Source organism: Chiloscyllium plagiosum, unplaced genomic scaffold, assembly GCF_037043375.1.
Source record: "Chiloscyllium plagiosum isolate Xiang-an unplaced genomic scaffold, Cpla_swu_hap1 HiC_scaffold_34, whole genome shotgun sequence".
In the NCBI taxonomy this organism is placed as follows: domain Eukaryota; kingdom Metazoa; phylum Chordata; class Chondrichthyes; order Orectolobiformes; family Hemiscylliidae; genus Chiloscyllium; species Chiloscyllium plagiosum.
Genome location: NW_028270172.1, coordinates 35,608,169 through 35,635,924, shown reverse-complemented (window position 1 = coordinate 35,635,924; position 27,756 = coordinate 35,608,169). Strand labels below are relative to the sequence as shown.

Sequence of the window (27,756 nt, the reverse complement as noted above, 5' to 3'; positions counted from 1 at the left end):
TTGGCATTCTACACAGCTGTCATTGATGATTACTTCCTTTCCTGCTTCTTTCAACACTTATATATTTCATTTTTTTCCATTAGCTCTCTCATGTGGCACTCTTTCCTGTGGTCCAGTCTTGCCTGTTGTAAAATCCACAACCAATGTTTGTTATCCCCTGAATACCCACCCTAAGAATCATTTCTGTTCTGTCATTTGTGGACATAATCTGCAAGCACATTGGCATCAAATTTTGTTCTCTTCTCCCCCCTCCTCCATCTCGTTAATGCTAGTTGTCCTACACTGTCATTGAAGTGCACTATGTTGTAAGTTGGAACTAAAATGAGACATCTATAAATTTATTTGTTTGAGTGAAAGGAATTTTCTTTAAAATGAGAGTAACCTCAGAATAGTTATTGTAAATCAGGATAGCTCATTGTAAACCGAAACTTTGAATAAATATACTAGTGGATTATTTTTGCTAAAATGAAAGAATATTGATCTATCAACCTGCAAACCTGATATATAATGATTATAATTACTGCTTTGATGTCTGATTAGCGAATAGAATAATAGAATATTATTTGAATTATTTAATAAATTTCTATTCTATTATTCTTTTAATAATAGAATGTATCTATTCCCTATGTACGACAAAATTTGAACTCCTTATTCATAATTTAATTAATGTATTATGCATAGAGGAAAGATGGCTGACTTGTCCTTTCCTATAGATTGAGGTTGCATATAGAATTGTTCTTTCTCATAAGCTACAATTGCACCTTCTAGATCCTCCTCCGTCAAGCATCTGATACTGTGAAGAAGGCTTCGATGGAACTAGGTGGACTGGCTCCATTCATTGTGTTTGACAGTGCTGATCTCGATCGAGCCGTTGCTGGTGCCGTGGCCTCCAAGTTCCGAAACTCTGGACAAGTGAGTAGTTTGAAGCAGCATTCAAGTCTTGGATTAAGTAGATCCTTTGAAAATTACCTTAATTTCACCGTGAGTTTGTTGAGGCTATTTTATTCTGAAATTAAAACTAGACAAATCACTTCTGATACTTTTAGAAACCTGCTTTAAAGAAACATACGAGATTGTTTTGTGATATATGGAACAAGGCCAAGTATGAATTGTTGTTCCTCTGCTCTGGTTATTAATAACTTCATATTTACATAGACCGGGGTGAAGGGGAAGTTTGGGGTATATGCAATACTTCCCACAGCCATAACTCCCAAGGGACTACCATCAGTGGAAAAGGTCCAGTATTCTTCAAGCTGCAATGACATGTCTTTGACAACAGGGACATTTGTTGATTTCCAGAGGTCCTGTTTGCTAAGGCTGTTGTATTGACCACTCTCCTTTACCATAGTTAAACCTGGCCTACCCGTTGATGTCACGTTAATATGCATGGGAGCTTCCACCAGCGATGTCTACATTAAATCCTGGGAACCAAATGTAATAAACACAAGCATCCTTCATGAACTTGCATCTACATACATCGAAGCCTTGCTCCTGAAAAAGCAGCTCAATAGATGGACCTGTGCCTAGAAACTGTTTCCCATGGCAAGTTCTCTTTTCCCAGCTCTCAGTTGGCCAATGTTCAAAGGATGGCTAGAGGAAAAGATAGAAGATTACTATCTTGGTCTCCCTAAAACACTCGCAGTAACCACTTAAAAAAAACAGATTGCCTGTCAATGCAGCTCCTTCATCATCAAGCACAAATCCACGTTGAGACTCAGCAACCTGCCTGCAAGGAAAAACAAAGGCAGTAGTGGAAGAAAGAAGCCAATCCAGAGATACAAAATGAACCTTCTTACACAATGTACCCCCACTGTGGATTCAAAATGGGGCTTATCTGTTACATGTAGACTCATCCGGTCTAACAGTCATCATTTTTCGTTCTAACGGACTGCCAACAGCAAATGAAAATTAATATTTCTTTGAAATGTGTTAAATTCCTTTCAGCTCTATTCCTGAAGGGCTTTTGCGCGAAACGTCTATTTTCCTGCTCCTCGAATGCTGCCTGACCTGCTGTGCTTTTCCCACACCACTCTAATCTAAACTTAAATTCCTTTCAGTTATGTGACTGTATACTCAAGGTGTTCAAAACCTCTTTTGAAAGTTAAATCCCCTGTGCCATCAGCCAAAGTTATTTGAAAAATTTGACCTCCATATTACTGTTCTCTGGCAGCGTGTGTCAGTGCTCTGCCTGTAGGATTCCTTCACACTCGATTTTCCTTTTGGTGCTGGTGGAAATGGAAAGGAATGAAAAGGCTCATGATTTTATAAAATCAGCTCTTAAACACACTTTTTTTGTATTATCTAGAACTATCACTATAAAGTAATTACAACTACCCCGTAGTTAATTTCAATGTGCTGAAAATTCCAATGAATTATCGGTATAGTTGTAATACTAATCTGCTTTCAATCAATAAACCAATCATTTTTGAGTTCTGAATCCGATTCAGTTATTATGTTTTTTTGTAATGTTTGAATCACGTTGGTATTACAGTTGTTCCTAAGAGCCATTATAATCATGTACATAGGTACTGCACCATTTCTACTGTAGCAATTTAGTTTTTTTTTCCTATTTAGTGAGGAAATTTCACTACTGTCCTACCTCTCTCTCATTTATTGCTGTCTGGAACCTGTTAGTGCTGCATACCTGAATATTGATGTTTCATTTCTTTGGGATCCTGCTTGAATGCAGACTTGTGTATGTACGAATCGGTTCCTGGTGCAGGAGGGAATCCACGACATTTTTATAGAGAAGATGGTGGAGACTATGCAGAGAGAACTGCGTGTTGGAAATGGATTTGATGAGCAGTCTACACAAGGTCCATTAATCAATGAAAGTGCAGTGCAAAAGGTAACAAACTAGAAATATTTAACCAAGGTATTCTATGCTACCAACATTAAGAACAAATATGTTACCATGAAGATTTCCAACATTTCTTTTATTTATTAGTTCTGAAGAAACTGTCAGAAAGAGCAATTTAGGGATGCTACACCAATTGTATGAAATTAACTTACAACAAATTGCATTAATATTGCACCTTTAATATAGTAAAATGTTCCAAGGTACAATACAAACCTAATTGGACATCAAATTAAATCAGGAACTGTCCAAACAGGTGACTGAAAACTAGGTCAAAAAAGTAGGTTTTAAAGCATACCTTAAAGAGCTGAGGTATGGAGATTGAATGAGGAAATTAGAGCCTAAACAGCTAAAAGCATGACTGTTAATATTGATTCTTGGAGGGTCAGAAGTGGCTATTCATGTAGAAAAAATGGATAAGATCATGCTAAGATTCGAATTCAGTTTCTGATTCTGAAGTGCACCGTTTTATTTCTTAATTCTCTGGCCAGGTGGAAAGTCAGATAAGTGATGCTGTGTCTCGTGGTGCCAGCATTGTGACCGGGGGAAAGCGACACCGTTCTGGAGCAACATTCTTTGAACCAACTCTTCTTTGTAACGTCACAACGGACATGCTCTGTACACAGGAGGAAACGTTTGGGCCTTTGGCGCCTGTTCTCAAGTATATAAATCTTCAATATTTTTTATTAGAAGCAAATTTATAATAAGTTTATATCTGTAACAGAAAGGGACATTTACTCAGGATTTTAAGGACTTGAGCCAATGTTCTTGCCACCATAATCACAATTTTCTGGATTGAAGGACTAGAGTTAACAGTAAATGTTGGTTGTAGCACAAGTCTTTTAAAACAAAGCAACTGTTAAATGCCAGGTAAAGCACCTGAATTAGTACCAGTACCAGTAAACCACCAAGTGGTAACTAAGACTGAAATATGAAACCAGTGTCATCACAAAATCAGGTATTTATCTTTTCACTTAATTGGTGGTCAGATGTGAAAATACCAATTTATTAATTAAGTTCAGGTACAACAGAAAAACTACGTGGGTTGGTGACAAATGCAACTTGCGTTATGGTGTAGCATTGCTTTTAATGAAGTGTTTGACAACTGAATGGCCAGTCTAAGTGTGGTGAGCCCCAGAGCAACTGTCCCTAAATACAGTGTACAGTTTTCATTTGGTCATGTGAGGTCTCTGTTTAGCAAGACAGGAGACATCTGTGCTTATCAGTATTGGATCAATATAACCAGGGCACCCAGATTTAAGATATTTAACAATAAGTCAAAGTAATGATGAGAAGAGGGTTTTTACACAGAATTATGATTTACCTGAAAGGATGAGGAAAGTAGATTCAACACCACGTTTCAACTGAATTGAAATGAGGGGGGAAAAGATGTGTGTGGCTATGGGAGTAAGTGGGTAGTTCAAAGAGCGGCACAAGCATGTCAGAATGTAGAGAATAAGATGAGAAATTAGGGTATTTTGCCTTTTGAGCCTCTTTCACATATACTGCGATCATTTACAATCAAACTTCATAAATTCTATTTTGTCCTATATTCCTTAATATCTTTGTTATTGAGATCTGTAAATCTGGGGTTAAAAATGAACAATTGACCTAATTTAATTTGCCATTTTCTGCCAAGAACCACCTTCTACTAATTGCATCCTGTGAAAGGTGCCCAACCAATGTCAATTTCCACCAATCTACCGATCTGTTCCCTTTAATGACTTGAAAACCTCAACCAGAAGACCTCTTAACCTGCAACAGTCTGGTCATTCCTTCCTTAAAATGTTTAATCTCTCCTTGTAGCTTAACTCATGGAATTAGGGTGTCATTTTAGTAAATCTGTGCTGCGCTCTCACCCGGCCCTCTAAAGCTATGTTCCCCAGTATTTACATGTATGCACAATACACCTGTGGGTACTCTGTCAAAGACCATATACAGATTTAAAGACTGTGTGTGCTAGGTAAAATGTATCCATACATTTGATTTGAACTGGACTTCCTCTGACTCTCGCTGCATCGTGCAGTCAACTTCATTGCTGCACTTTTGCACTTGTACATTCAGCATGAATGAATGCACTAAAACCTACTACTTTATCTTTATACCACCCAAAACCATGTCAGTTTGCAGAGTATTCCTGTCCTCCCTAAGTAATTTGTGAATCTGTACTAAATTTAATCTACAATTGTTCTGTCTAGCGTTCGCTCCAAACTTTATGATTGCACCACATGGGATTAAACAAGTTGTACACAACCAATGTTCCCTCTAAGATGTTTGACCACACAGCAATCCGAAAGAAACCATGCAGGGCAACAAACTGCGCAGCGAATAGATATAAGAAGGAATATTGATTCTGTCCACTTGCAATAGTTTGCATTTCTCAAGCATACTCCTCAGATCCAACTGCCCTTCCTTTTTAAAGTAATTTGGTAATTTAATCATTGTGTTTATTGCATTTATATGTCAACTCACTCATTTAGAATAGATTCATGTCATTTTGGTTTTAAAGTAGAATTCATTTTGATGTACCAAAAGTGAAATATGCAATAATTGGAAATCTGAAATATAAACAGAACACATTAAATACAAGGTTAAAAATCACACAACACCAGGTTATAGTCCAACAGGTTTATTTGGAAGCACTAGCTTTCGGAGCACTGCTCCTTCATCAGGTGGTTATGGAGTATAAGATTATAAGACACAGAATTTGTAGCACAAGTTTACAGTGTGATGAAATTATATATTGAAAAGGACCTGAATTGTTTGTTAAGTTTGATAAGGATTATTATCTGTAATAATCCAGGTCTTTTTCAATGATAATTTCAGTTACATCACACTGTAAACTTTTGTTATAAATTCTGTGTCTTACGATATTACACTGCACAACCACCTGATGAAGGAGCAGTGCTCTGAAAGCTAGTGCTTCCAAATAAACCTGTTGGACTTTCACCTGCTGTTGTGTGATTTTCAACTTTGTCCACCCCAGTCTAACACCAGCACCTCAAAATCATATTAAATACATAACAGTTTGGGCAACATCTGTGGAGAGACAAACAGTTTTAATGTTTCAGGACAATGGCCTTCTCATCGGAAGTTTAAAGCAAGTAAAAGGGCAGAGGAAAATGGGATAAAAAGCAGGAAAGATAAGGAATGGAAGTGGGACAGACACAGGCAGGCACTCAGGGTGTGAGGAGTCCTCGTTGAGGTAAAATGATGATGTATCGGAAACAGTTATAGAAAGTTCTATTGTCAGAACAGATGCAACAGAAACAGGAAATGGATGTGAGGGTGAGGAATTGACATTGAGGTAAGTGTGCCCAGTAACCAAAGATGGAGAAATTGGTGGAGAGTCAGAGTTGGACTATATCGATACAAGGTGAATTGAAGGCAAATTTAATGGAATTGTCTGTTTCTTGCTTTTGCTCTGAAAGTAGTCATTACTATACTGTGAAATGAGGGAGAGAACATGAACACACATGCTGCACATATCCTTTAAAAGGTAGGCAAGGCTAGGAGCTAATATAGGTTCCTGAAAATGTTTAATTTAACATGGTTAAGTATTTCTTCATAATTGGAAAACGTTAATTGATCTGAAACATCATCTCTATTTCCCTCTCCACTGAGTATTTCTAGCACTTTGGCTGCTTCAAAAATAATTCCACATATAATGTTTCACTCAATACCTTCCTTATAGTCCCACCCCTCCACCCTTGCTCCAGCACACTCAACGTAAAAGGTATCCTGAAGAAATTGATTAATAAGCTTCTCATTACTTAATATTTATTATGATAAGGTATTTACTGCCTAAAAATAGCAGAAGCACCTTTCAAAAGGTAAATGGATGTACCAAAAACAACTGTCAGGGCTCTGGGCAGACTAACAAAGTCGATCTTTTAAAGTAGCCGGTATTTGAGGCTAAATGGTTTTCAATGCTGTAAGATTTTACTATTCTCTGCTTTCTTGTACTTACAGATTTCGGACTGAAGAAGAAGCTGTGACTATAGCCAATGCTTCTAATGTGGGTCTGGCTGGTGAGTGTATCTGTAAGGCACGAGTGCTGTTTAAAGCTAAAATTGTGATTGGCTGCTGTCAACTCTGACTGAATCAGGAAATAGTTTCTTGTATTGTAATAAAAACCATCCAACTTCACCCAATTATCAGTAAACTTTATAATCTACCATTCTAGGTTACTTTTACTCCAGAGATCATGCTCAGATTTGGCGGGTTGCAGAACAGTTAGAAGTTGGCATCGTTGGTGTAAATGAAGGTCTGTTATCAACCCCTGAGGCACCTTTCGGTGGAGTTAAGCAGTCCGGCCTTGGGAGGGAAGGCTCGAAATACGGTGTTGATGATTATTTGGAAATTAAATATGTTTGTTTTGGAAATCTCTAAGTCTTAAGGGTTAAACGTGAAAGCCATTGTCAATCACTGCTGTTAGTCTCTCAATTTACTTGGAAAACAACCTTACTGTTAGAAATTTTGTGTTCTCTTAAACAATAATGGTATTATCAACACTTTTTCCTAGTTTGAAGGATATTCTTAACATTTACTGATCGTGTACATGATTTAAGGCAAAAAGCTATTTCAGTTAAATTAATCATACAGCTTGGAAACAGTCCCTGGCCACACTGACCAGACATCCTAATCTGACCTAATCCCATTTGCTAGTATTTTGTCCACATCCCTCTAAACCCTTCCTATTAATATACCCATCCCGATGCCTTTTATTTTGTTACAATAAAATCAATCTATGATCTAACTATAGTTTGTTTTCTGACCTATTCTGGACATGTTAAAAAATAATCTTTAAACAAAAACATTGGGTTATACTTCAACATTTGTACCATTTCAGAAATGTCTAAACACTTGTAAGTTTGTGAATTGTGGCAAATAAGTACTTGTTTGTAAATTTTAACTTTTGTTCCAAATTTTAATATGTAATTGTTAAAAGCACTGAATTCACATCATTATTTAATAGTGATGTGCAATAATGTAACTATGGAGAAGTATTTAGTTTCCTTGAGCTTGTCAAATGTCAAATATTCAAGAAATGTCCAGTTAACTTTGTATTATGTTACTTGATAACCCAGGTTAAGATTTACTGCTCTTATTACATGATGGATGTGTACACTCAATTTCATTAATACATTGTGGTTATTTGTAAACTGTATGTTTTCTGTCCTGAGGCAATAAATTTCAAAAAAGTTTAAATGCTACTGCACACTTTGTTCTTGCCACCTGTACAAACACAAGTGTGGTTTTATAGGCCTAAGTTAATTACCTTAGTACAGTCATAATCTATTTTCTGTTGAACAAGATCAAAATGACATGGAATCCTCAGATTCCGAAGGATGTCAAATGGTAGGTTACTCACCTTTCAATAGATTAAATGTTTTTGAAATGTACTACATTGTCTATGGCTAAAACAGCTGACTTAGCTGGGAGAGAATAATGTCTATTTAATGTCTAAATTATAAGGTAGATAATTTCCACTAATGTAAAGTAAGCTATCTACTAATTTTTCTGTCATTTGCTCCAGTTACAACTTCAAATCTCTGCCCTCTTTTAATTCTGACTGCAAGCACATCCTTTCTTTACAAATTGTTTCATCTTTGGTAGTGGTAGCTTCAAATATTTATGCCCTAGCTTCTGTTTAAAATCTCTATTGCTTTACCTCATCCTCCTTTTTCAAACCTGGTTTACTGACCAAGGTTTTTGAACATCTATTCTCCATATTTATATGTGTATTTTATATTAACACACACACACACACATTTTATTTATATATATGGCTTAGCAAATTTTGTTCAAGAATGTGCTTTTGAATGTTTAACCAGTTTAATAGAAACACATGGCGAGGGCTAATCAGCCAGAGTCCAACAAGAAAATGTTTATCCCTCAGTGCCATTGTCCCATTCTCTCCTCGTACCCATTGATATTTTTATTAAAACATCGAAAACAGATACAGGAGTTAAAAGGTGTTATATAATGCAAGCTGATATTTCATTACTGCATAGATTTTATAAGAATTCATACAAAGTGGCATTTTGCCAGTTTGGATTATTCAGCAATGGAAAAAGTATTTACTTTCACAAAATAAAGGTCTTCTGTGATGTACTCCTTCTTCTTAGGAGAAAGACTTACGAATGCTTTAAAAATATCTTTGTTCCTGAATTTGTTTATGCAGATAAGACCTCCAAGTATTGTTGAGAGAGAGATGGATTGGGCATGTATTCTTTAAAAATAAGCTATGCAGTAAATCATTAAAATGAGTTAGTATTACCATAAATAAGCTTGTGCTCCCAGTGGATTACACATATATAAGTAACCTATGATAGTGTATGGCTAGGCTAATGGCTTATCCATATACAGATTCCCAATCTGTTGAAGATATAAAATACTACTATATTTCTGGCCTCACCAAATGTCAGAAAAAAAAACGCTGACACACTAAATGGTCCAAGTTAAACTATTCAATTAAATTTATTGTCACTTACACTACACAGAAGCAAGAATAAATCAGCAAGTTAGATAGCAATACATTAAGTTATTTTGAGTTGACTGTATTTTTTTTTGTCCTTGGAGTTCTTTCACTGACATGTACTGAACAGAAATATCTAGGTACTTTAACCTATTGGCTCACTACTCTTCAATAATGTGAGCTATTGAAATGGCCAAAGCTATAAGACCTCTCTTTCTGTTGGGAGGTTTTAGAAGATAGAGCTGGTAAAAAGCCAAAATCAAATACAAATAGTGCAGTAGCACTTCACATTCAAGTATATTGGTTATATCTCATCCAGGAATAAACAAACTAGTCCTCAAGACAATTATTGGCCTGTCATGTATGGCACAGACATTCATCCACACTTCTTCACAAAAAGCTTAATTAGGAAAAATACAAAATGCACCAAATGTAATTAGCTCTAATTCAAAATTTGGGCCTGACTTCATTCAAAAAGATAGTGTATTTTAAAATGTAGAAACAACAGTTTCATGGCTGACATCCATTGTTAAATTTAATCGCTGCAGTGGGCTAGTTCATAAACACGTCAACAGAGGATTTCTGATGGGTTGAAGCTCACCAGAGCACCGACACTGCTGTACCCTCTCTCCACTTGAAGCAGTAACATGTCAGGGTTTAGTTTTGGTTTCTGTGGAATTTCAGGACCAATCTCAGCAGTTTGCTCATCATGGAACCTATATCTCACCTGTCAGGACCCAACTGGGACATCAGGAGTTGAAGCGCCATCCTAGCTCCCCCATAAAAGAGGAACAACTCAGAGGATTGGTCCATCAAATAGAGAAATCACATTTATAAAAAAACTGAAGTGATATTTAATGGTAACTTCATACACAGCCACACTGCAAAGTGGTCAGTCCAGCGTATAAATCAAAAAGTATTATGGTATAAAATTCAATACATGACAGGATTGTGTTAGAGCACAGAGGATGAAAAATATCTGATAGGAATGATGGAAATTGTTTTCTAAACAAAAGCATTTCACTTTGCAAAGGTAACTTTGGAAATTATTGTAGTTAGCATAATGTCAGGTTTTGTAGTAGAAAATTTTGCAAACCCATTCCACTGATGACTTCCTGTAAACCGCTGGATTTGGGGCAGATATTACCAGCATTGGCAATCGTGTGTTACATGGAGGAAGGATAGAGAAGGGGTTACCGAGGAAATTGCCCCTTTTAATGGTGGTTGGCCCATTTCAGCCCTGTCTACAAAATGTAGATGAGCAGAGTGTTTGGAGAATTACAAATGACTGGATAATCATAACACAGAGGGAGGCCATTCAACCCTGTGTCCATGCTGACTCTATGAGAAAAACCCGACTAAGAATTCTAGACTTCAATTGCAGTTTAGCTCTACTCAAAACACTATGTATAATCTTCAAATGACAGCATGATTACAAAGATAGTGTCACACTTGAGTTGCAACATTCCAGAAGAATGGGAAGAGCAACTCTCTTTTCCTTGTAGCCCTGCAAATCTTTTCAAATAGTTATGTTCTGAAAACCAACATTCGATGCGCCTCCACCACATTCTAACAACGTATTCTAGGTCCTAACCACTCAATTCATAAATATGTCCTTAAGTTGCCTTTGGTTGTTTTGCAAAACATTTTAAATCATTGTACTCTGATTCCTGACCCTTTCACCAATGGATTTTTCTTTATTGCCCAGATCGCTTGTCATTTTGAATTCCTCCATTAATTGTTTTACTTGGAAAGATTAAGATAATGTTACCAACTAGTGGGAATAGGACAAAATTAAATGCACTTAGGTTGGTTCAGTTTTTCTTTCCCAATCTAGAAACTAATATTTAATCATTTTCCCTCTTTCCTTAAACCTACAGCACAAAACAGATGATTTGTTCATCAATCTCACTGTGTACATATGGGGTGCCTGGTCTCTATCCAAGTGGCTGTAATTCAAAAGTATTCAACTGGCTCAGTGAAGAATGAGACTGGAATTAACATGATAATGCATACAATGCTCAAGTCTTTTGATAGATTATGGATTGCAAATAAAGGTATTTGAATTTGGAGGAAGTACATTCTAAATTAATTGCTCCAACCTCGATTTGTCATAGCTAGCTATTACTTAATTTGCTTTACTAATTCTACCTACGACTTTGCTTTTGGCTCATTTGTATTTTAGTCCAACCAATTAGACTGAAAATTAGTCACAAAAAAAAGGGTTTCTCATTTATGGAAATTTCCCAAATGTAAACAGAGAATCATATTTGCACAGCTAACTGTACAAGAAACAATATTGCTGCACTGCAGAACCAAAACAGATAGGGACTGATGCTTTCATATTGTGAGAAAGAGAATTTAAATGTAATATCCAGATCCATTTGTTTCACTATGAATTAACCTTTGGTTTTTGAAAACTTTAATATTTAGCATCAGGATATGAAATGTACCATTCATGCATTCTACTAGTTTTCATTACCAATATGGATTTCCACATGAAGAAATTACTCCATGAAAATAATTCACGTGAACTTTCTTACAGTTGGAGCTGCTCTTATCTCACGTTTATTTGCTATGTCATTGCAGACGTATCAAAAATTCCTAGAAACATAAGTCTACAGGAAACTGAAATTACAAAGTCCCTCAGTAGTTCATATCTAACAAACCTCTCTGCTGTCAAGGTGTCGACATCCAAGATGAACAATCGAGAGCTGAAAAAAATGTTTCCTTCAGTAGTTTCTGAAAAAAAATCTCTTCCAGAGTACACCAACATTTTGAAAAGAAGATTTAAACGTTCGTTAATAATTTCCAAGAGGGTAAGTGTACCCAGTTTTGCACTACAGTAGAAGTGCACCACAAGTAGACCGCATCCTTTTATTCAGCAAATTTATCTGTTTTGGGGATGATAATTAAAGGAGACTCCATTCTTAAGTGAGCCATTCACAACAACTTTATGGTTCTCCTCGATGGTTTCTCTGCTAAAGAGTGTGTTCTGATCACTGTCAAATTCTGATTCAGATATCATCAGACTTGAGTTATGTTCTGTGCTTTTGTGTTTCACACCTGAAGTGGAAAATCATAATGCCAAGTCAACAGCTGGTACAACTCTCAACTTTGTTCCATTTTAGTATTTGCATCTTGATCAAACACATATCATCCTGTTGTTGTGGTTCTGTTCGCCGAGCTGGGAATTTGTGTTGCAGACGTTTCGTCCCCTGTCTAGGTGACATCCTCAGTTCTTGGGAGCCTCCTGTGAAGCGCTTCTGTGATGTTTCCTCCGGCATTTATAGTGATTTGTACCTGCCGCTTCCGGTTGTCAGTTCCAGCTGTCCGCTGCAGTGGCCGGTATATTGGGTCCAGGTTGATGTGCTTATTGATTGAATCTGTGGATGAGTGCCATGCCTCTAGGAATTCCCTGGCTGTTCTCTGTTTGGCTTGTCCTATAATAGTAGTGTTGTCCCAGTCGAACTCATGTTGCTTGTCATCTGAGTGTGTGGCTACTAAGGATAGCTGGTCATGTCGTTTCGTGGCTAGTTGGTGTGACCAGCTATCCTTAGTAGCCACACACTCAGATGACAAGCAACATGAGTTCGACTGGGACAACACTACTATTATAGGACAAGCCAAACAGAGAACAGCCAGGGAATTCCTAGAGGCATGGCACTCATCCACAGATTCAATCAATAAGCACATCAACCTGGACCCAATATACCGGCCACTGCAGCGGACAGCTGGAACTGACAACCGGAAGCGGCAGGTACAAATCACTATAAGTGCCGGAAGAAACATCACAGAAGCGCTTCACAGGAGGCTCCCAAGCACTGAGGATGTCACCTAGACCGGGGACGAAACGTCTGCAACACAAATTCCCAGCTTGGCGAACAGAACCACAACAACGAGCACCCGAGCTACAAATCTTCTCCCAAACTTTGAACATATCATCCTATGTGAACATTGCAAAGAAAAAGCAATTTCTATAAACTCAATGCCTCACAATTCCTTACAATCACTGTAATACCTCTATAGGCATACTTAGAGGAAATACAGCAAAATTATTATGAACAGAAATGTAATTTTAAAAAGCTGATCATTATAAGTCATGTAGGTTTAGGGGTAAATATTTGTCAAGACACCAAGAAGAACCCCCTGCTCCTCTTTGAAATAGTACCATAGGAAATTTACCTGAAAGAGAGACAGGGCCTTATTTTAGCATCTTATCCAATATCAGCACCACCAGTAACGCACAGACCTCAGTACTGCATTACAATATCAACCTGGATTATTTGCCAAATCCTTGGAGCGATAGTTAAACCCATAATCTTTTGAGTTAAGGGCAAAAATAACATCACAAATATTACATAAGGGCTCCCATAAAGAAGAAAAATGGAAGAAACACTATTTTTTAAAAGTGAACTACTGAACATTTATCTAGGGCACTGTGGGATAACTATCATTGTAGTAACCTGGAGGTATTTCAACATCGCTCTGATTAATAACCTTTGAAGGTAAAACGAGCTACCAAAGTAGTTTGAATATGCATTTAGAAATCTTATTGCATTCTAAGAGTTTCTTCTGGTTACACATCTTGGTATTGCTATAAATACAGAACTAACCATATTTTGGCCTCAGTGCCATTTGTTCCTGATCATCCATGTTGTCTAAGATGGTGTACTTGTTTTTCTTCCTTACTTTGGTTCGCTTTCTGGTGCAAAAGAAATTTGTGTCACAAAATTGAAAGTTGTTCCAGTAATGTGTTACTTTTCCTTCATGGTTCCTAATGAATGATGCAGAAGTTCATCATTATCATGTTTAGTATGCCTACCTCTTACAGCAACAGATACATGTCCAGCATATTCCGCCAATAATGATGATCATTAGAAACACTGACAAAATCACATACAACACACTCCAGTCTGTGAACAGAAAAATGAACAAAGTTTATGAAAGCAGCTGAATCACGCTTAAAAATTTGCATTTATATTTATATCATATATGTCACCTTTCACAACCCCAGAACATCCCAAAGCACTTCACAGCCAATGAAGTACATTTTAAATTGAATCATTTTAAATGTAGGAATCATAGCTAATTTGCACATAAGGTCCCATGAACATCAATCTGATCATCATCATATAATATTCCTTTATTGGTGTTGGTCAAGGGATAATTATTGACGCAGAACTTAGGACAGAACTATGCCACGTTGCATATGGATCTGGAAGAATCAAAAAGAGTTAATAGTTAATTGAGTGCAATTAAGCAATGAAGACTTTGTAGGAAAGTAAAGTCTAATGGGAGACAGATCTAAGGCTAGATTCTGAAAAATAATGTAGTAATGTAGGGCTTATTATAATCTATAAATAGCTGCAGAGATGTCATCTTATTTACATGACTCTTCTTATTCATGCACAGCAGTGCACATAAGACCCTGAAGAACCCCTGAAGTTAGAAAAGATTAGCAGCTCACGTAACATGGTGAACAGTGTGGGACCTGAAGATTTAACAGCACCAGAATAAACATGACAAAAATGCTAGTAACTCAAAAGAAAGGAGGTAATACTGAATGCTGAGGACAGCAATCCTCCAAAGAAAACTTGTGACAACTCTCATTGCTGAAGAATTCCACAAAGAACAAGACAGAAAGCAATTCAGGTGTGATGAGACACCTGCTGGAACAGAGATACAGATTACATCACAAGGTTTTGGTCTGTGGCAGTGGTTCCTAGTGCAAGTTTACCCAGTGAGCAAACAGACATCAGAGATTGTATGGTATGACCTGTCTGTACTGCAAAACAAAACTTTTCATTGTACCTAGGTACATGTGACAATAATAAATGAAATCAAAAACTAAAAATCCTTGGTTCAAAGGGGGAACCATAAACAGAACAGTAACTCAGGCTGAGTGTGTAGAAAATGGTGTAGCTCAGATCAGGAGTCATTTGGCTTTTCAATTGTGACCTGTTGTTATGAAGCGGAAGGTCTTAGCAATAGTAACAACTGCTTTTAGTTTGTTCCTGGCAGGAGGCCACAGCAGGAACATCTGGCCTGCAAAGAGAAAGCATCCACCTCTCTCTCTCTCTCTCTCTCTACTCTCCGGAGATGTGAAAGAAAATCCCTCTTGTTGCTAGTTCAACTTTCCCCTAAGTTTCTTTCTCTGCAAACTCCCTGTTGAAAGGAGTAAAAACACCTTCAAAGGCACTGAAAGTGTAGATCCTCAACCAATTGAGAATCAGTGTGTTCACAACCCCATCAGCAGGGAGCGGAAAGGAACTCATGGACCCAAAGGAAAACCCTCATTGATGTCTGTGATCTGGACTGGTCTGAGGACTGCATTTTTCTGACTATTTTTGTCCTTTGCCATCCATAATACTGGTTTCTTGTCTTTGTGTTTGTTATATGTGGATGCAAATATTAAGAAAGGGGTACAGTTTAGGTTAAAGAATTATAGATTAGCATAAATACTTGTTTTCTTGTTAATGGATAAAACATTCTATACATATTATTTAACTTGGATTAGATAGTTGGGTAAAATTGGTCTATTTAGTAATAAACCTTTCACATTTGTGATGATTCCAGAAATAGTGGGATTTGATTTCCAGCACACTACACACTACACACTACACCCCACTGTACACAAGAGAGTGTGACACAACATAGAAGGAGATTATTCTGCCATTATATTTGTGTTAGGTTTTTGAAAATTCCACTGCCTAATCTTCATCAAAACTCTGTAAACTATTCCAGTTCTGGAATATCCATTGCTCTTGGAAAGCTCTTAACGAATCTAATACCACCTAAGGCATTTCAGATCCGAGCAATACTCAATGTGAAATCAATTTGCCTAATTTCCACTCTGGACATTTAACAATGATTTTAAAAAATGGCCTTTGTTACCAACATAGCTGCTAGAGAAACAATTTCTCCCTACTTGTTCTACCAAAATATCTCATAGTTTTGAACATTGCCATGAAATTGCCATTTAATCCTTCTCTGATTTAAGGACAGCAATTACATATTTTCAGCCTCGCCATATATATCTGAACACCGTCATACCAGGAGTTATCCTCATGTGTTTTTTCCAAGGCTTTGACATCATCAAAGCACAGTGCCCATAATTGGACACAATAATGGAGCAGAGGTGTAACCAGGGATTTGCAAATATTTGGTATGGCTTTCTTGATTTTATATTCAATCCGCTAGGAGAAAGTGAGGAACTGCAGGTGGAAGAGAGCTTCTTCAAGGAAGGCATCCTTGTAAGAGGATTCACAGTATGTTAAAATCTTCTAGGAGAAAGTGAGGACATTCCTGAAGAAGGGCTCATGCCCGAAACATCGATTCTCCTGCTCCTTGGATACTGCCTGACCTGCAACACATTTTCAGCTTTATATTCAATCCCCCTACTTAAAAAGCCAAGTACCCCATACAATTTCTTAGCTGCCTTATCGACTGGTCCTGCCAACTCCGTAAACATGTAAATATATACCTGCAGGTTCCTGCACTTTTATTAGATAGTATTATAATAAGGTAATGGATTGTTGTAAAGTAATAATGCAGTTACCTGCAGTAATGCAGATTATATCGCTTCTCCGTGTAGTTCTTCTCAGACTGGGTTTCACTTCACATTTATTGACTTGAAATTGAAATCTGCTACCATCCTCTTCATGATTTTTATCTACAGATTTCAAAATTTAATTCCCTATATCTAGGTCATTTATGTATAAGAAAATCAATGTTTCTGATGGCAACCCCTGAGGGCTGTACTCCGTACCTCTTTTTAGCTAGAGAAATGTCCTTACATCATTACTGTCTGTTGCCTAACACTTTGCAAATTACGTACCCAAGTTACTACAACACTTTAATCCCATGTGGTATCTTTTGAGTATGTCTGTTATGTGATCAAGTGTTCTATTAGATGTTCATCATTCAGATAGATACATCGCAACACTGAAATGACTCCACAACACCGGTGAATTAATGCTTGACACATCTGCCTGAAATTTCTCTTTGGCATTTTAAGTAAAGCTCAGTAATTCACGTAAGAAGATAATGTGTTCTGTGACACCATGTGAGAAGGCATTTCTGACAGCTTTGGTCAGACACCATTGCTTCAGCTCAGGAATATGGGCCACTGTCTAGTAAATTCCAGTTGATAATGAGAAATTGTCACATAGAATGTCATATTAATTCCTTTGATAATTAGCTCTGAACACTGTGAGAACTGATACCTCTGAGTCAGCCTGGGTTGTTTGATAGAATAGGAATTAGAGCATAGACAGTCTTATCTGAACAGAGTTTCCTGATAAAAGCAGGGTTATGTTCTAAGCACATTAAGCAGAGGATTGCAACATAATAATCCTGTCACTTTGTTACTTCAATGAGCTCTCCAAGCCCGACTGTTGAGGAAATCAACCAGCCACATCCATTCTAGTTTGAACTTGCAGTGGCACTAACAGCTATTAATGAATGCTCACTGTTATGATATCACAGTGCAGATTTTCACCTTGGGTCTGGGTGGGTTGCGCTTCGGCGGGTCGATGTGGACTTGTTGGGCTGAAGGGCCTGTTTCCACACTGTAAGTAATCTAATCTAATCTAATCAATGGAACAAAAGCAGTTGGGTTTTGCAAAGGTTTAGATGCCTCTCACCCGATTAACACCTGGATGTTGAATGCAAAAATCTACCCTCAAGTTTGCTGTCCTGACTGGAACAAGTTACTCATCCAGACAATATGTTGACAATCTTGTTCAGCTCACATTATGTCCTCTGGTTCCCATAAATTGGAGATAATCATGCTCTAACTTCTAAATGCTGGCGATTCATTGGGTGGTTGTCTTTTTACGCTCCACATGACGAGTGAACTTATAGCCTGATGCATTGTTACTCCGCACACAACTGCCATGCCACATGAAGTACAGAACGTGAGCTTTGCTGAAAAAAGATATTTTGTCAAACCTCCTCATCTTGCACTCATCAGGATATTTCAACTTAACAAAAGAGGTGACAGCCATTTGCTGTTTTATTTATTAGGGTAATTCCCTGACTAATCAGTCAAATTTAAATAAAGCCTAGCTGTTAACTATCAATCAGCATTCACAGGTGTATCCTCCAAGGTTATGTCTCTACTAGCGTCTGCTTGCCAACCAATCAGCACTCTCCTCATGGAATGTATAAGAACTGAATTTATATTCTTGCAAAATGTTTTGATATGAGGGCAAGACAAAATTCTTCGACAAAATGTGACTGCTTTCAGCAAGAGATATATAACAGCTTACCCATACTTTCAAGCGAAACTACTCACCACAGTTGCTCTCTCCATCGTCGAAGTAATGCTGTATCAGATTCTCCATCCAGAATGCATAGCAGACACAACGCTTAGTGAATGGGTCACAGTGCCCATGACCTGAGCATTTCAGAAAGCAGACTGCAAACAGAACAAGCCATCAAAGATTATTCTCTACAAATCCTTAAGTATGTGTGTAATGAAACCCATGATTAAAAAATACAAGGTTTTAAAGCCAGATAATTCCTGGAGGATCTCCTATTGCGACAGACGGTTCTGATATAATGTGATGGTTCCATTCTCATGCAATCTTGCGTTATAGGAAAATTGCACAATAGCTGCATCATTCAAATTAATGGAGTCGGAATCATGTTATAGCCAAGTAAGGAAAGTTCATGTTCTACAAATAATGGTCTAAATTCTTCAATCGCATTAAAGCCAATTTGCATTGAAGAAACTTGTGTTATAACAGAGCGAACTGTATGAGAAACAACAAGGTTGTAGTGTTACAGAGCATGGACTGACAAATTACTCAGATCTCTAGCAGCAAAGCAAATAGCCATTAAGATTTGTGGCATATTGCTTTATCCTTTGTTTTATTTTAGCTCCTCCAAGCAAAACTGGGCTGGAGCCAATTGAGACCGACAGGTAGTCTATTAATGCCCATATAAGGATTTCATCCTGTGGCCCCCACCTCATGGCCACCCACCCCACCATCACACATGTCCAGCCTCGGATCGATTAGTAATCGGAAAAGTCACCACTGTCCTGTTCAATACTGAGTACAACAAGATGTTGCCGACCTTCTCGAAAAGAGTCAATACAGGATTGTTGCCAGCTTTGTAGCCAGAGACTGAAAACCCTGTTGGCTCCAGAAGTTTCCAGCCAAGTTCTCATTCTATGCCACTAATCTGCCTGCTAAGCATTGACTCCATTAGTTCAATCTTCATCTAACAACTTCAACACAATATATCATTGCACCAGTGAACTGCAATACCATTTGTGACAACAGTCCTTTATCAAGCACTCTTTCACTTACAATGATCAATTATAGGCCAATCCACCTAATGTTAGTGGTTGAGTGAAAGTGGATTGGAGCTGGAATTCCCTTATAATTTCTAAATTCAGCTTTCTACAGAAATTGGGAACAAATTTACTTCAGATTAGAAAAGTATCAGCTAACAAGTTAAAGTCAGTATGAATTTGTTAAAGGAAAATTAATAATTGACCTGAAATTCTAATTCAGTTTCTTCCTCTGTATACCCTGCCTGATCTGCTATAGGTTTCCACCATTTTGTTTTATTTCAGATTTCCAGCATCCATACTGTTGTATGGAAAAAGGATAGTTTTCTGCAAACCAATAGGTTGACTTAAGTCATGCATTACGGAGATGCCTATAAAAATAAAAAAAATTAGAAAATGATAGCCCATACCCTCAGGCCCTTCAAAGTGCATAAGGCACTTTAAAATGGACATTGTTTTGCTAACATTTCTGTTATAAATTCCAAAATTGGTATTTTAATTAAAACTTGCCACTTTTCCTACCGAAAGTAGTGATTCAGTGTCTCCACTGATGAAATGATATAATCGTCAAATTTAATGCCCACCATAAAAGTAATGTTTTAAAGTATTTTCAAAGATAGATTTAAATGCAAGGATTTGTAATTAGAAAAGTTGACAGGAAGCCTAAGAAGATCCAAGATATGCAGAAAAGAAACTAGCAGAAGCCACTATCAATTTGCTCAAATAAAATCCTTTGTGGACATGGGGACAAAGCTGATTAATTGATGGGCAAATGCAGCAATACATCCAGATAAAACCAGACTTCATTGAAACAACAGTTAATATCATACTTAGGCCAGTCTTCAGGAAATGTTATTTACTTATACACACTTTATCAATATAATTTACAACAATACTGATTGTAAATAAGACTTTGGTCCTACAATGAGACCTCTATAAGTGGAACCATTCAACAAGGTAAATTTTGAAGATATTGCAACTCACCAGCTGTATCTATCCTCAGGGTTTTAAAAAGCAGGAAATCCACTTTCTCTCTCATGAGCTGTTTCTGCAAACTCCTGGCCACATCCACACCTTTGGACACCCTGTATGGCTGCCCATCTTGAACGTAGAATGTCAATAATGTACTGCAGAGATGCACAATAAAAAAACTATCAATCAATGACATAATATATGTAGTTTTGTAATGTCCAGCATGCAGAAGAAACTCTTTAGTTATTACCACAAATTTTAATTGAAACAATGGAAAAGTTGTTCATCATCAGAGGGGTCTGTCAACCAAATCTCCAGAGACAGCAAAAGGACAATTTACAAGACACAAACTCCTGTTCACAAACCCAATGCATTGCTGTATTTAAAGCAAAGGAAGGCTATAAGGTATATTATTCCCAAGAGAATGCATTCACAATCATTTAAGTGAATCATGCCCTGGGTTTGGAAATGATTTACCATTTCACACGCCTTTTTCAAACAGGGTTAGGATTTGTAAAGCATCATAAATATTAACACTCAGTCCTGAGTGTGAACAAGCTGGGGCACAGTTCCAGTATGAAAAGCCAGATAAAAACCAGCAAGTTGAAGGGTAGTGGGTGGAATGGAATCGATTCGATTGAAACACCTTGGTCTTCTGAAACACCTGGCTGGGGACTTCTACTTGGAAGGAGGCAGGGCTCATAGAATCTCCATCATCCCAATGCTGTACCTTTTGTGACAAAATGTGCTTTAAGAGAGATTTGTTCTGTTCTGTTTCTCTTGAAGACAGATGCCGAGGTCTCTGCTCCATGGAAAGGACAGTGAATAGTTTTGGGTTTTTGTAAAATTAGACAAAAGAAGCATGAGTGGGTGGAATCAGGCTCACAAAGCCCCCAGGGTTTGAGTTTTTATTTCAGTTATTGAAGTTGGTGTTTTTGAACTGGAAGCTGCAAGATACAGCTCTGTCCCTGCTGCTGCTGCAAAAGCCTGAGTTTTCTCTCAGCTGCTAGATTCATGCTTTTGGTTTCTCCTTTCTCCTGAACTGGAGGAGATTGCAGATGAGAGAAATCTGTTTTGCTGAATTTGGTTTTGCCAAGGGTGTGTTTATGGGATGCTGCTATATTGGAACAGTTAACAGCAATTCCATTTGCCTTCCTAATTAGTTGTTGTACCTGCAGACCAACATTCTGTGATTCATAGACAAGGACACTCAGGTCCCTCTGAATATCAGCATGCTGCAACTTTTTATCATTCAAGTAATACTCCTTTTTACTGTTACTACTACTAAAATGAATAACTTCACATTTATTTACATTCTATTCCAGCTGCCAGACCTTTGCCCACTTACTCAAAGTATCTATGTTCCTCTGCAGAGTTTCACAGGCCTCTGCACATTTTGCTCTGCCACTCATCTTAGTGTTATATGCAAACTTTGACACCGTACATATGGTCCCCAGCTCCAAATCATCTATATAAATTGTGAATAATTGCAGTCCCAACTCCGATCCCTGAGGCACACCACTAGTTATTGATTGCCAATCAGAACAGCACTACGTATCCCCACTCTTTGCTTCCAGTTGGTCAACCAATCCTTTATCCATACTAATGGTTAACCCCTAACACCATGCATCCTTATCTTATGCAGCAGCCTCTTGTCAAAATCGTTTTGGACAACTAGGTACACCACATTCACTGGGTCCCCGTTGTCCACTTTGCTCAAAATGTCTTCATAGAATTCCAAAAGATTTGTTAAACATGACCCGCCTTCATTAACCCATGCTGCGTCTGCCCAACGGGACAATTTCTATCGGGATGCCTTGCAATTTCTCCCTTGATAATAGACTCAAGCATCTTCCCCAATACAGAGGTTAAGCTAACCGGTCTATAATTCCCCAACTTTTGTCTACCTCCCTTTTTAAACAGTGACATCACATTTGCTGTTTTCCAATCTGCTGGGACTGCCCCTGTGACCAGCGAATTTTGGAAAATTACCACCAGTGCACCTACTATTTCTCCTGCCATCTCTTTTAGTATCCTGGGATGCATTCTCTCAGGGCCAGGACACTTGTCTATCCTCAGCTCCATTAGCTTTCCCAACACTACTTCTGTAATAATGATTGTTTCCAAGTCCTCATATACTTTCATCTTTTGTCAATTATTGGCATGTTATTAGTGTCTTCCACTGCGAAGACTGATACAAAATACTTATTCAATGCCTCAGCCATTTCATCATATCCCATAACTACATGCCCCTTCTCATCTTCAAAAGGACCAATATTTACTTTAGCCACTCTTTTTTTATTTTATATATTAATAGAAACTTTTGCTATGTCTTTATATTCTGTGTTAGTTTTTTCTCATCTTCTATCTTATTTTTCTCTACAACTCTTTTTGTAGTTTTCTGTTGACCTTTAGAGTTTTCCCAATCTTCTGGTTTAATGCTGTTTTTTTCCCCACTTTGTATGCCTTCTTTTTCAATTTGATAGCCATCCTTATTTCCTTATACACCCATGCAGGTTACCCCTTTTCTTACTGTTCTTCATTTTCATTGGAATATCATTTTGCTGAGCACTTGGAAAATTGCTTTGAAAGTCCTCCACTGCTCGTCAACTGCCCCACCATAAAATCTTTGTTTCCAATCTACTTTAGCCAAGTCCTCCCTCATCCTATTGTAGTCTCCCTTGTTTAAGCAGAGGACTCTGGTATTGGATTTTATCTTCACACTCTCCATCTGTATTCTAAATTCAACCATACTGTGATCTCTCCTTCCAAGAGGATCCCTAACAATGAAGGCAAATCATGATAATGGCCATTGCTTGTTTAGATAGTGGTAAGCTCTCTTCTGAAAGGTGTGAGAGCAATCTTTGTGTCCTTATCCACTTCGGCCTATATGTAACTTCTATTCTGTAGCAGTGTGGTTACCTATTTAATTTTCCAACTAAAGTGGCGAACCAAGCCACTGAACCATACCAGGGTAACGAGAGACAAACATCACCTCTGCCAGCAATGCCCACATGCTGAGAACAAATTTTAAAAGGTGCATACAATAAATAATGCTGGTCCCTGAAGGAAGAGCCCTATTACCTGGAATCGGAATGTGCCTGAATCTTCTGGACATTGATGTCTGTGTCAAGCACCCCAAGCAGCACTGCCAGCTGTCGCACAAGAGTATCCTTCTGTTGCTCAGTCAGACTGCTCACTCCGACCTGGAGCACCAGCTCCACCAAGTCATTCTTCCTAGGATCTGTTGGCACATGCACACAAGCATCAAGTTAGACATTGGAGAACAAGGAATGTGATTTCCCATATAAATTAATATCTTTGAGAAGAAATAAACATTCTATATCCATGGAATGCAATTGGTTCTGCACATGCCATGCCCCCCAGCTTTATCTCAAACCTTGGTGCAATTTCAGTGCTACCTAAGGACTTTCTTTGCCTTGACAGAGACACCCACATTTAACTTCATTGACAATCAGTGAGAGGCAGTAGCATAGTGGCTTTGTCACTAGACTAGTGTAGTCTGTTCTACTATAACACGATAGTTACATTCTTATGTAACCTCATGTTATAGAAAATCTTGCTTTAGAAATAACGAGGCCTATGGGAAAAACAGAGTTGGGGCGAACCACCAAAAATATCAGTAAAAATCAAAACAAAAATAGTAGTTAGCCTGACACAAATGATAGCACAGTCTAAGTAAATGTTAAAATCTTATAGTTTAACGAAATAATTCAATAAATTTATCACTTTAACGGTTTCTGAGTTTGCTCAATTACAGTACTGTATAAAGACAGGGGCTGAGGGTCATCATCAGCATCATCATTACTCTCAGATGCAGTTCTGGGTGCAGGATTACGGTGAAAGAAAATATTTAGACCAGAAGTGGGTGGCTGTGGTTCATTGTCCTCAGATTGTTTCTTGGGGGTTGGATTAAAAAGGGCATCTAGTTTTTGAAGCTGCTCATAGGGTCTCAGATACAACTTAATGCCATGAACTGCTATCCTGCTGTGTTCTGCATTGTAGTCATTGCCCTCTAACAGCTGCAACTGTTTCTCAACTTCCCTCAGGATCGAAGACAAAAGAGAAGTGGAGAGTTCTCATGGGGCTGCATCCTGGAGTTCTTCATCTTCATCTCGAGCTTCAACTTCCCTCACAGCGGCAAGTTGTTGTAGATCAGTCTCCCACTTCTTCAAATCTAAACGGCTTGGCAAGAGTGCCACAATGTTCTCTGATCGTAGGGAGCTCCTCTGACAGTTCAATGCCTTTAAAATTATGAAGAAAATCTGGGAGTAGCTTCTGCCAAACTCTGTGCAAGCAGTCCTTCCTGACATCACCCCAGGCCTCCACAATGATTTCAATAACATTCTTAATGTTAAAGCTCTTCCAAAATTGAAGGACACTGTCCTCATTATCCCCCTCAGTTGCTACAACCAGTTTCCTGAATGTACACCTTAAATAATAAGTTTTAAAGGCTCCTATTGCCCCCAATCCATGGGTTGAAATGAGAGAGTTTGTGTTCGGAGTAGAAATAGCACTTTGATGTTTTCAGAAAGCTCACCAATGGCGGGAGGGTGGCTTGGTGCATTGTCCAGAGTGAGGAGAATCTTGAAATCCAAATCTTTTCTTCCACAATAATTTCTAAAAAAAAAATCCTTGACAACATCAACATTAAGGTCAGAAAAAAATTGCCCCGTCATCCAATCTCTTTTGCTTGTCCTGAAGTAAACACTTAGAGTGGGTCTAAGGTAACCTGGGAAGGAATAGCATGAGAGCCAACGGAAATATACGTTTTTAAAAAATCGTTGCCCTTGACACTAAGAGTACATTTGTGTAAGTATGATATCATGAAGCTCTAGCAACACTGGAGTCAATAGAACAGGAGGCAAGGTCTCCCCTGGTTGGAGCCATATGTGGTACACAGGAAGATGGTTGTGGTTGTTTAGAGTTCGGTTATCTCAACTCCAAGATATCTCTGCAGGAGTTTCTCAGGGTCATGTTCTCAGCCCAATCATCTCCAGTTGCTTCATCAATGACCTTCCCTCAACATAAGGTCATAAGCAGGGATTCACCAATAATTTCACAGTGCATGTTCAATTTCCATGTTTAAATGCAGCAAGATATGGACAATATCCAGGCTTGGGCTGAAAGTAACATTCACGCCACACAAATGCCAGGCAATGACCATCGCTAATAAGAGACAATCTAACCACCATCCCTTGACATTCATCACTGAATCCCCATTATCAACATACTGAGGATTACCTTTCACCAGAAACTCAACTGGGTGTACAAATGCAGTGGGTACAAGAGCAGGTCAAAGTTTATCAATCCTGTAGCAAATAAATCCTGTAGCCCCAAAGCCTGTTCATAAGGCACAAGTCAGGAGTGTAATGGAATATTCCCCACTTGCTTGGATGAATGCAGCTCCAACAACATGAAAGAAACTTGACACTATCTAAACAAAGCACCCCACTTGATTGGAACCCCTTGCACAAACATTCGCTCCATCCATGACTGAAGCTCAGTAGCAGCGTCTGTACTCAGTACACGTTGCATTGCAGAAATTCACAAAGGCTCCTTTGACTCACCTTCCAAATCCATGACCACTTCCACCTTGAAGGACAAGGACAACAAATATATCAGAACACCACCAGCTGCAAGTACTCCTCCAAGTAATACATTGTCCTGACTTGGAAATATTCCACCTTTCCTTCATTGTTGCCAGAACTACACAAGGCAGCATTTTGGACCTTTTATCTAAGGTAAGATATACTGGCATTGGAGGCCATCCAGAGAAATTGACCCCAGGCATGGAGGAACTCTCTTATGAGAGGATGAGTAGATTGGGCCTGTGCTCATTGGAATTTAGAAGAATAAAAGGCAACATTATTGAAATATATAAGATTCGTAAGGGAGGATGCGAACAAAGTGAATGCAGAAAGGCTGCGCCCCTTTGCGGAATAATTTAGGATTACAGGGCATAGTCTCAGAGGAAGGGGTTGCCCAGTTAGGACAAAGGTGAGGAGGAACTTCCTTCTCAGAGGATAGTGCATCTGTGAAATTCTTTACTGCAGATGACTGTTGAAGCTGGATCATTATATAGATTCAAGGCTGTAACTAAAAGATTTTTAATTAGTAAAAGAGTCAAGGATTATGTTAAAAAGCAGGCAAGTGCAATTGGGGATTCTCATATCAGCCACCATCTCATTGGATGGCAGAGCAGAGATGATGGGCCAAATTGTTCAGTTCTGCTGCCAAGTCTTTGGTCTTAAAACTAGATGTTGAGACACTTTGGCCAGATTCCTTTCCGCTCCTCACTCAAAGTCCATGCACAGTTTCAGCAGCTGTCATTGGATAACAATAAGGAATGAAGTCACAAGTCAGTTTTTCTGGTCCAGGGGCTCTGAGGCTATATGTGGCTGGTTCCCAGGGGCTGAGATTTAAATAGAATTCAAGGAAGAGCACACAGTTAACAGTGTTGGTCCACAAACACTCTATCACCTAACCTGGTCGTACTTCAACAGTGGTGCTATCTGTGTCCGACTCCCCATTTGCATCAGTGACTTTCAGGTGAAAAACATACTTCCCTTCCACAAGGTTAGTTAGCTGCAGTCTTGCTTCATGATCTGAATAATGTATTACCTCCTGTGTTAGATAGAGAGACATTTGTTAAAAAGCAAACATAAAAAGCCTGTACTGAAGAGATTTCAATCAGATGAAAAGTTAAAAGCTGCTAAAAACATAAGATGTGTTTAGTCTGATCTGCCTGACAGTAGAATCTCTTTGCTTTAACCCTAAGCTTTCTTATTGCAGTTTATTTTCTATTTGCTGCAAAACTCCTGAGAAGAACCAGGGAGATACAAAATGGGACATGGCATGTAACCTGGAGAGTATGAAATTATTCACCTTGATGGTAAGAACAGAAAGCTGAAACTTTATTGCTGGAACAGCACAGCAGGTCAGGCAGCATCTAGGGAACAGAAGATTCGACGTTTCGGGCACATGCCCTTCTTCTGTTCCCTAGATGCTGCCTGACCTGCTGTGCTGTTCCAGCAATAAAGTTTCAGCTTTGATCTCCAGCGTCTGCAGACCTCACTTTCTCCGGTAAGAACAGAAAAGCAGTCTTAAGTTTTAAAA

The 27,756-nt window shown here is 38.3% G+C and overlaps 2 protein-coding genes across 5 annotated transcripts in view; one reads left to right on the top strand and one right to left on the bottom strand.

Annotated features, from left to right (window-relative positions):
- aldh5a1 (aldehyde dehydrogenase 5 family, member A1 (succinate-semialdehyde dehydrogenase)) overlaps window positions 1-8,073 on the top strand; it is a 32,150-nt gene extending 24,077 nt beyond the window's left edge. Inside the window, exons 6-10 of the mRNA XM_087978602.1 lie at window positions 769-912; window positions 2,690-2,848; window positions 3,349-3,518; window positions 6,830-6,888; window positions 7,044-8,073. Coding sequence (XP_087834728.1) covers window positions 769-912; window positions 2,690-2,848; window positions 3,349-3,518; window positions 6,830-6,888; window positions 7,044-7,249 — 738 coding nt within the window. The 3' untranslated portion in view covers window positions 7,250-8,073. The remainder of the gene's footprint in view (window positions 1-768; window positions 913-2,689; window positions 2,849-3,348; window positions 3,519-6,829; window positions 6,889-7,043) is intronic.
- A 1,242-nt stretch (window positions 8,074-9,315) lies between these two features.
- LOC122564389 (dyslexia-associated protein KIAA0319-like) overlaps window positions 9,316-27,756 on the bottom strand; it is a 111,921-nt gene continuing 93,480 nt past the window's right edge. For 3 of the 4 annotated variants that reach the window (XM_043719176.2, XM_043719175.2, XM_043719177.2), the window contains exons 15-21: window positions 27,126-27,264; window positions 23,701-23,860; window positions 20,629-20,771; window positions 18,640-18,762; window positions 14,164-14,254; window positions 13,955-14,043; window positions 9,316-12,404 (exon numbers count right to left, since the gene is read on the bottom strand). In XM_043719176.2, the coding sequence (XP_043575111.2) occupies window positions 12,229-12,404; window positions 13,955-14,043; window positions 14,164-14,254; window positions 18,640-18,762; window positions 20,629-20,771; window positions 23,701-23,860; window positions 27,126-27,264 (921 nt within the window). In that variant the 3' untranslated portion in view covers window positions 9,316-12,228. The remainder of the gene's footprint in view (window positions 12,405-13,954; window positions 14,044-14,163; window positions 14,255-18,639; window positions 18,763-20,628; window positions 20,772-23,700; window positions 23,861-27,125; window positions 27,265-27,756) is intronic. The other variant, XM_087978601.1, reaches the window with a different exon arrangement.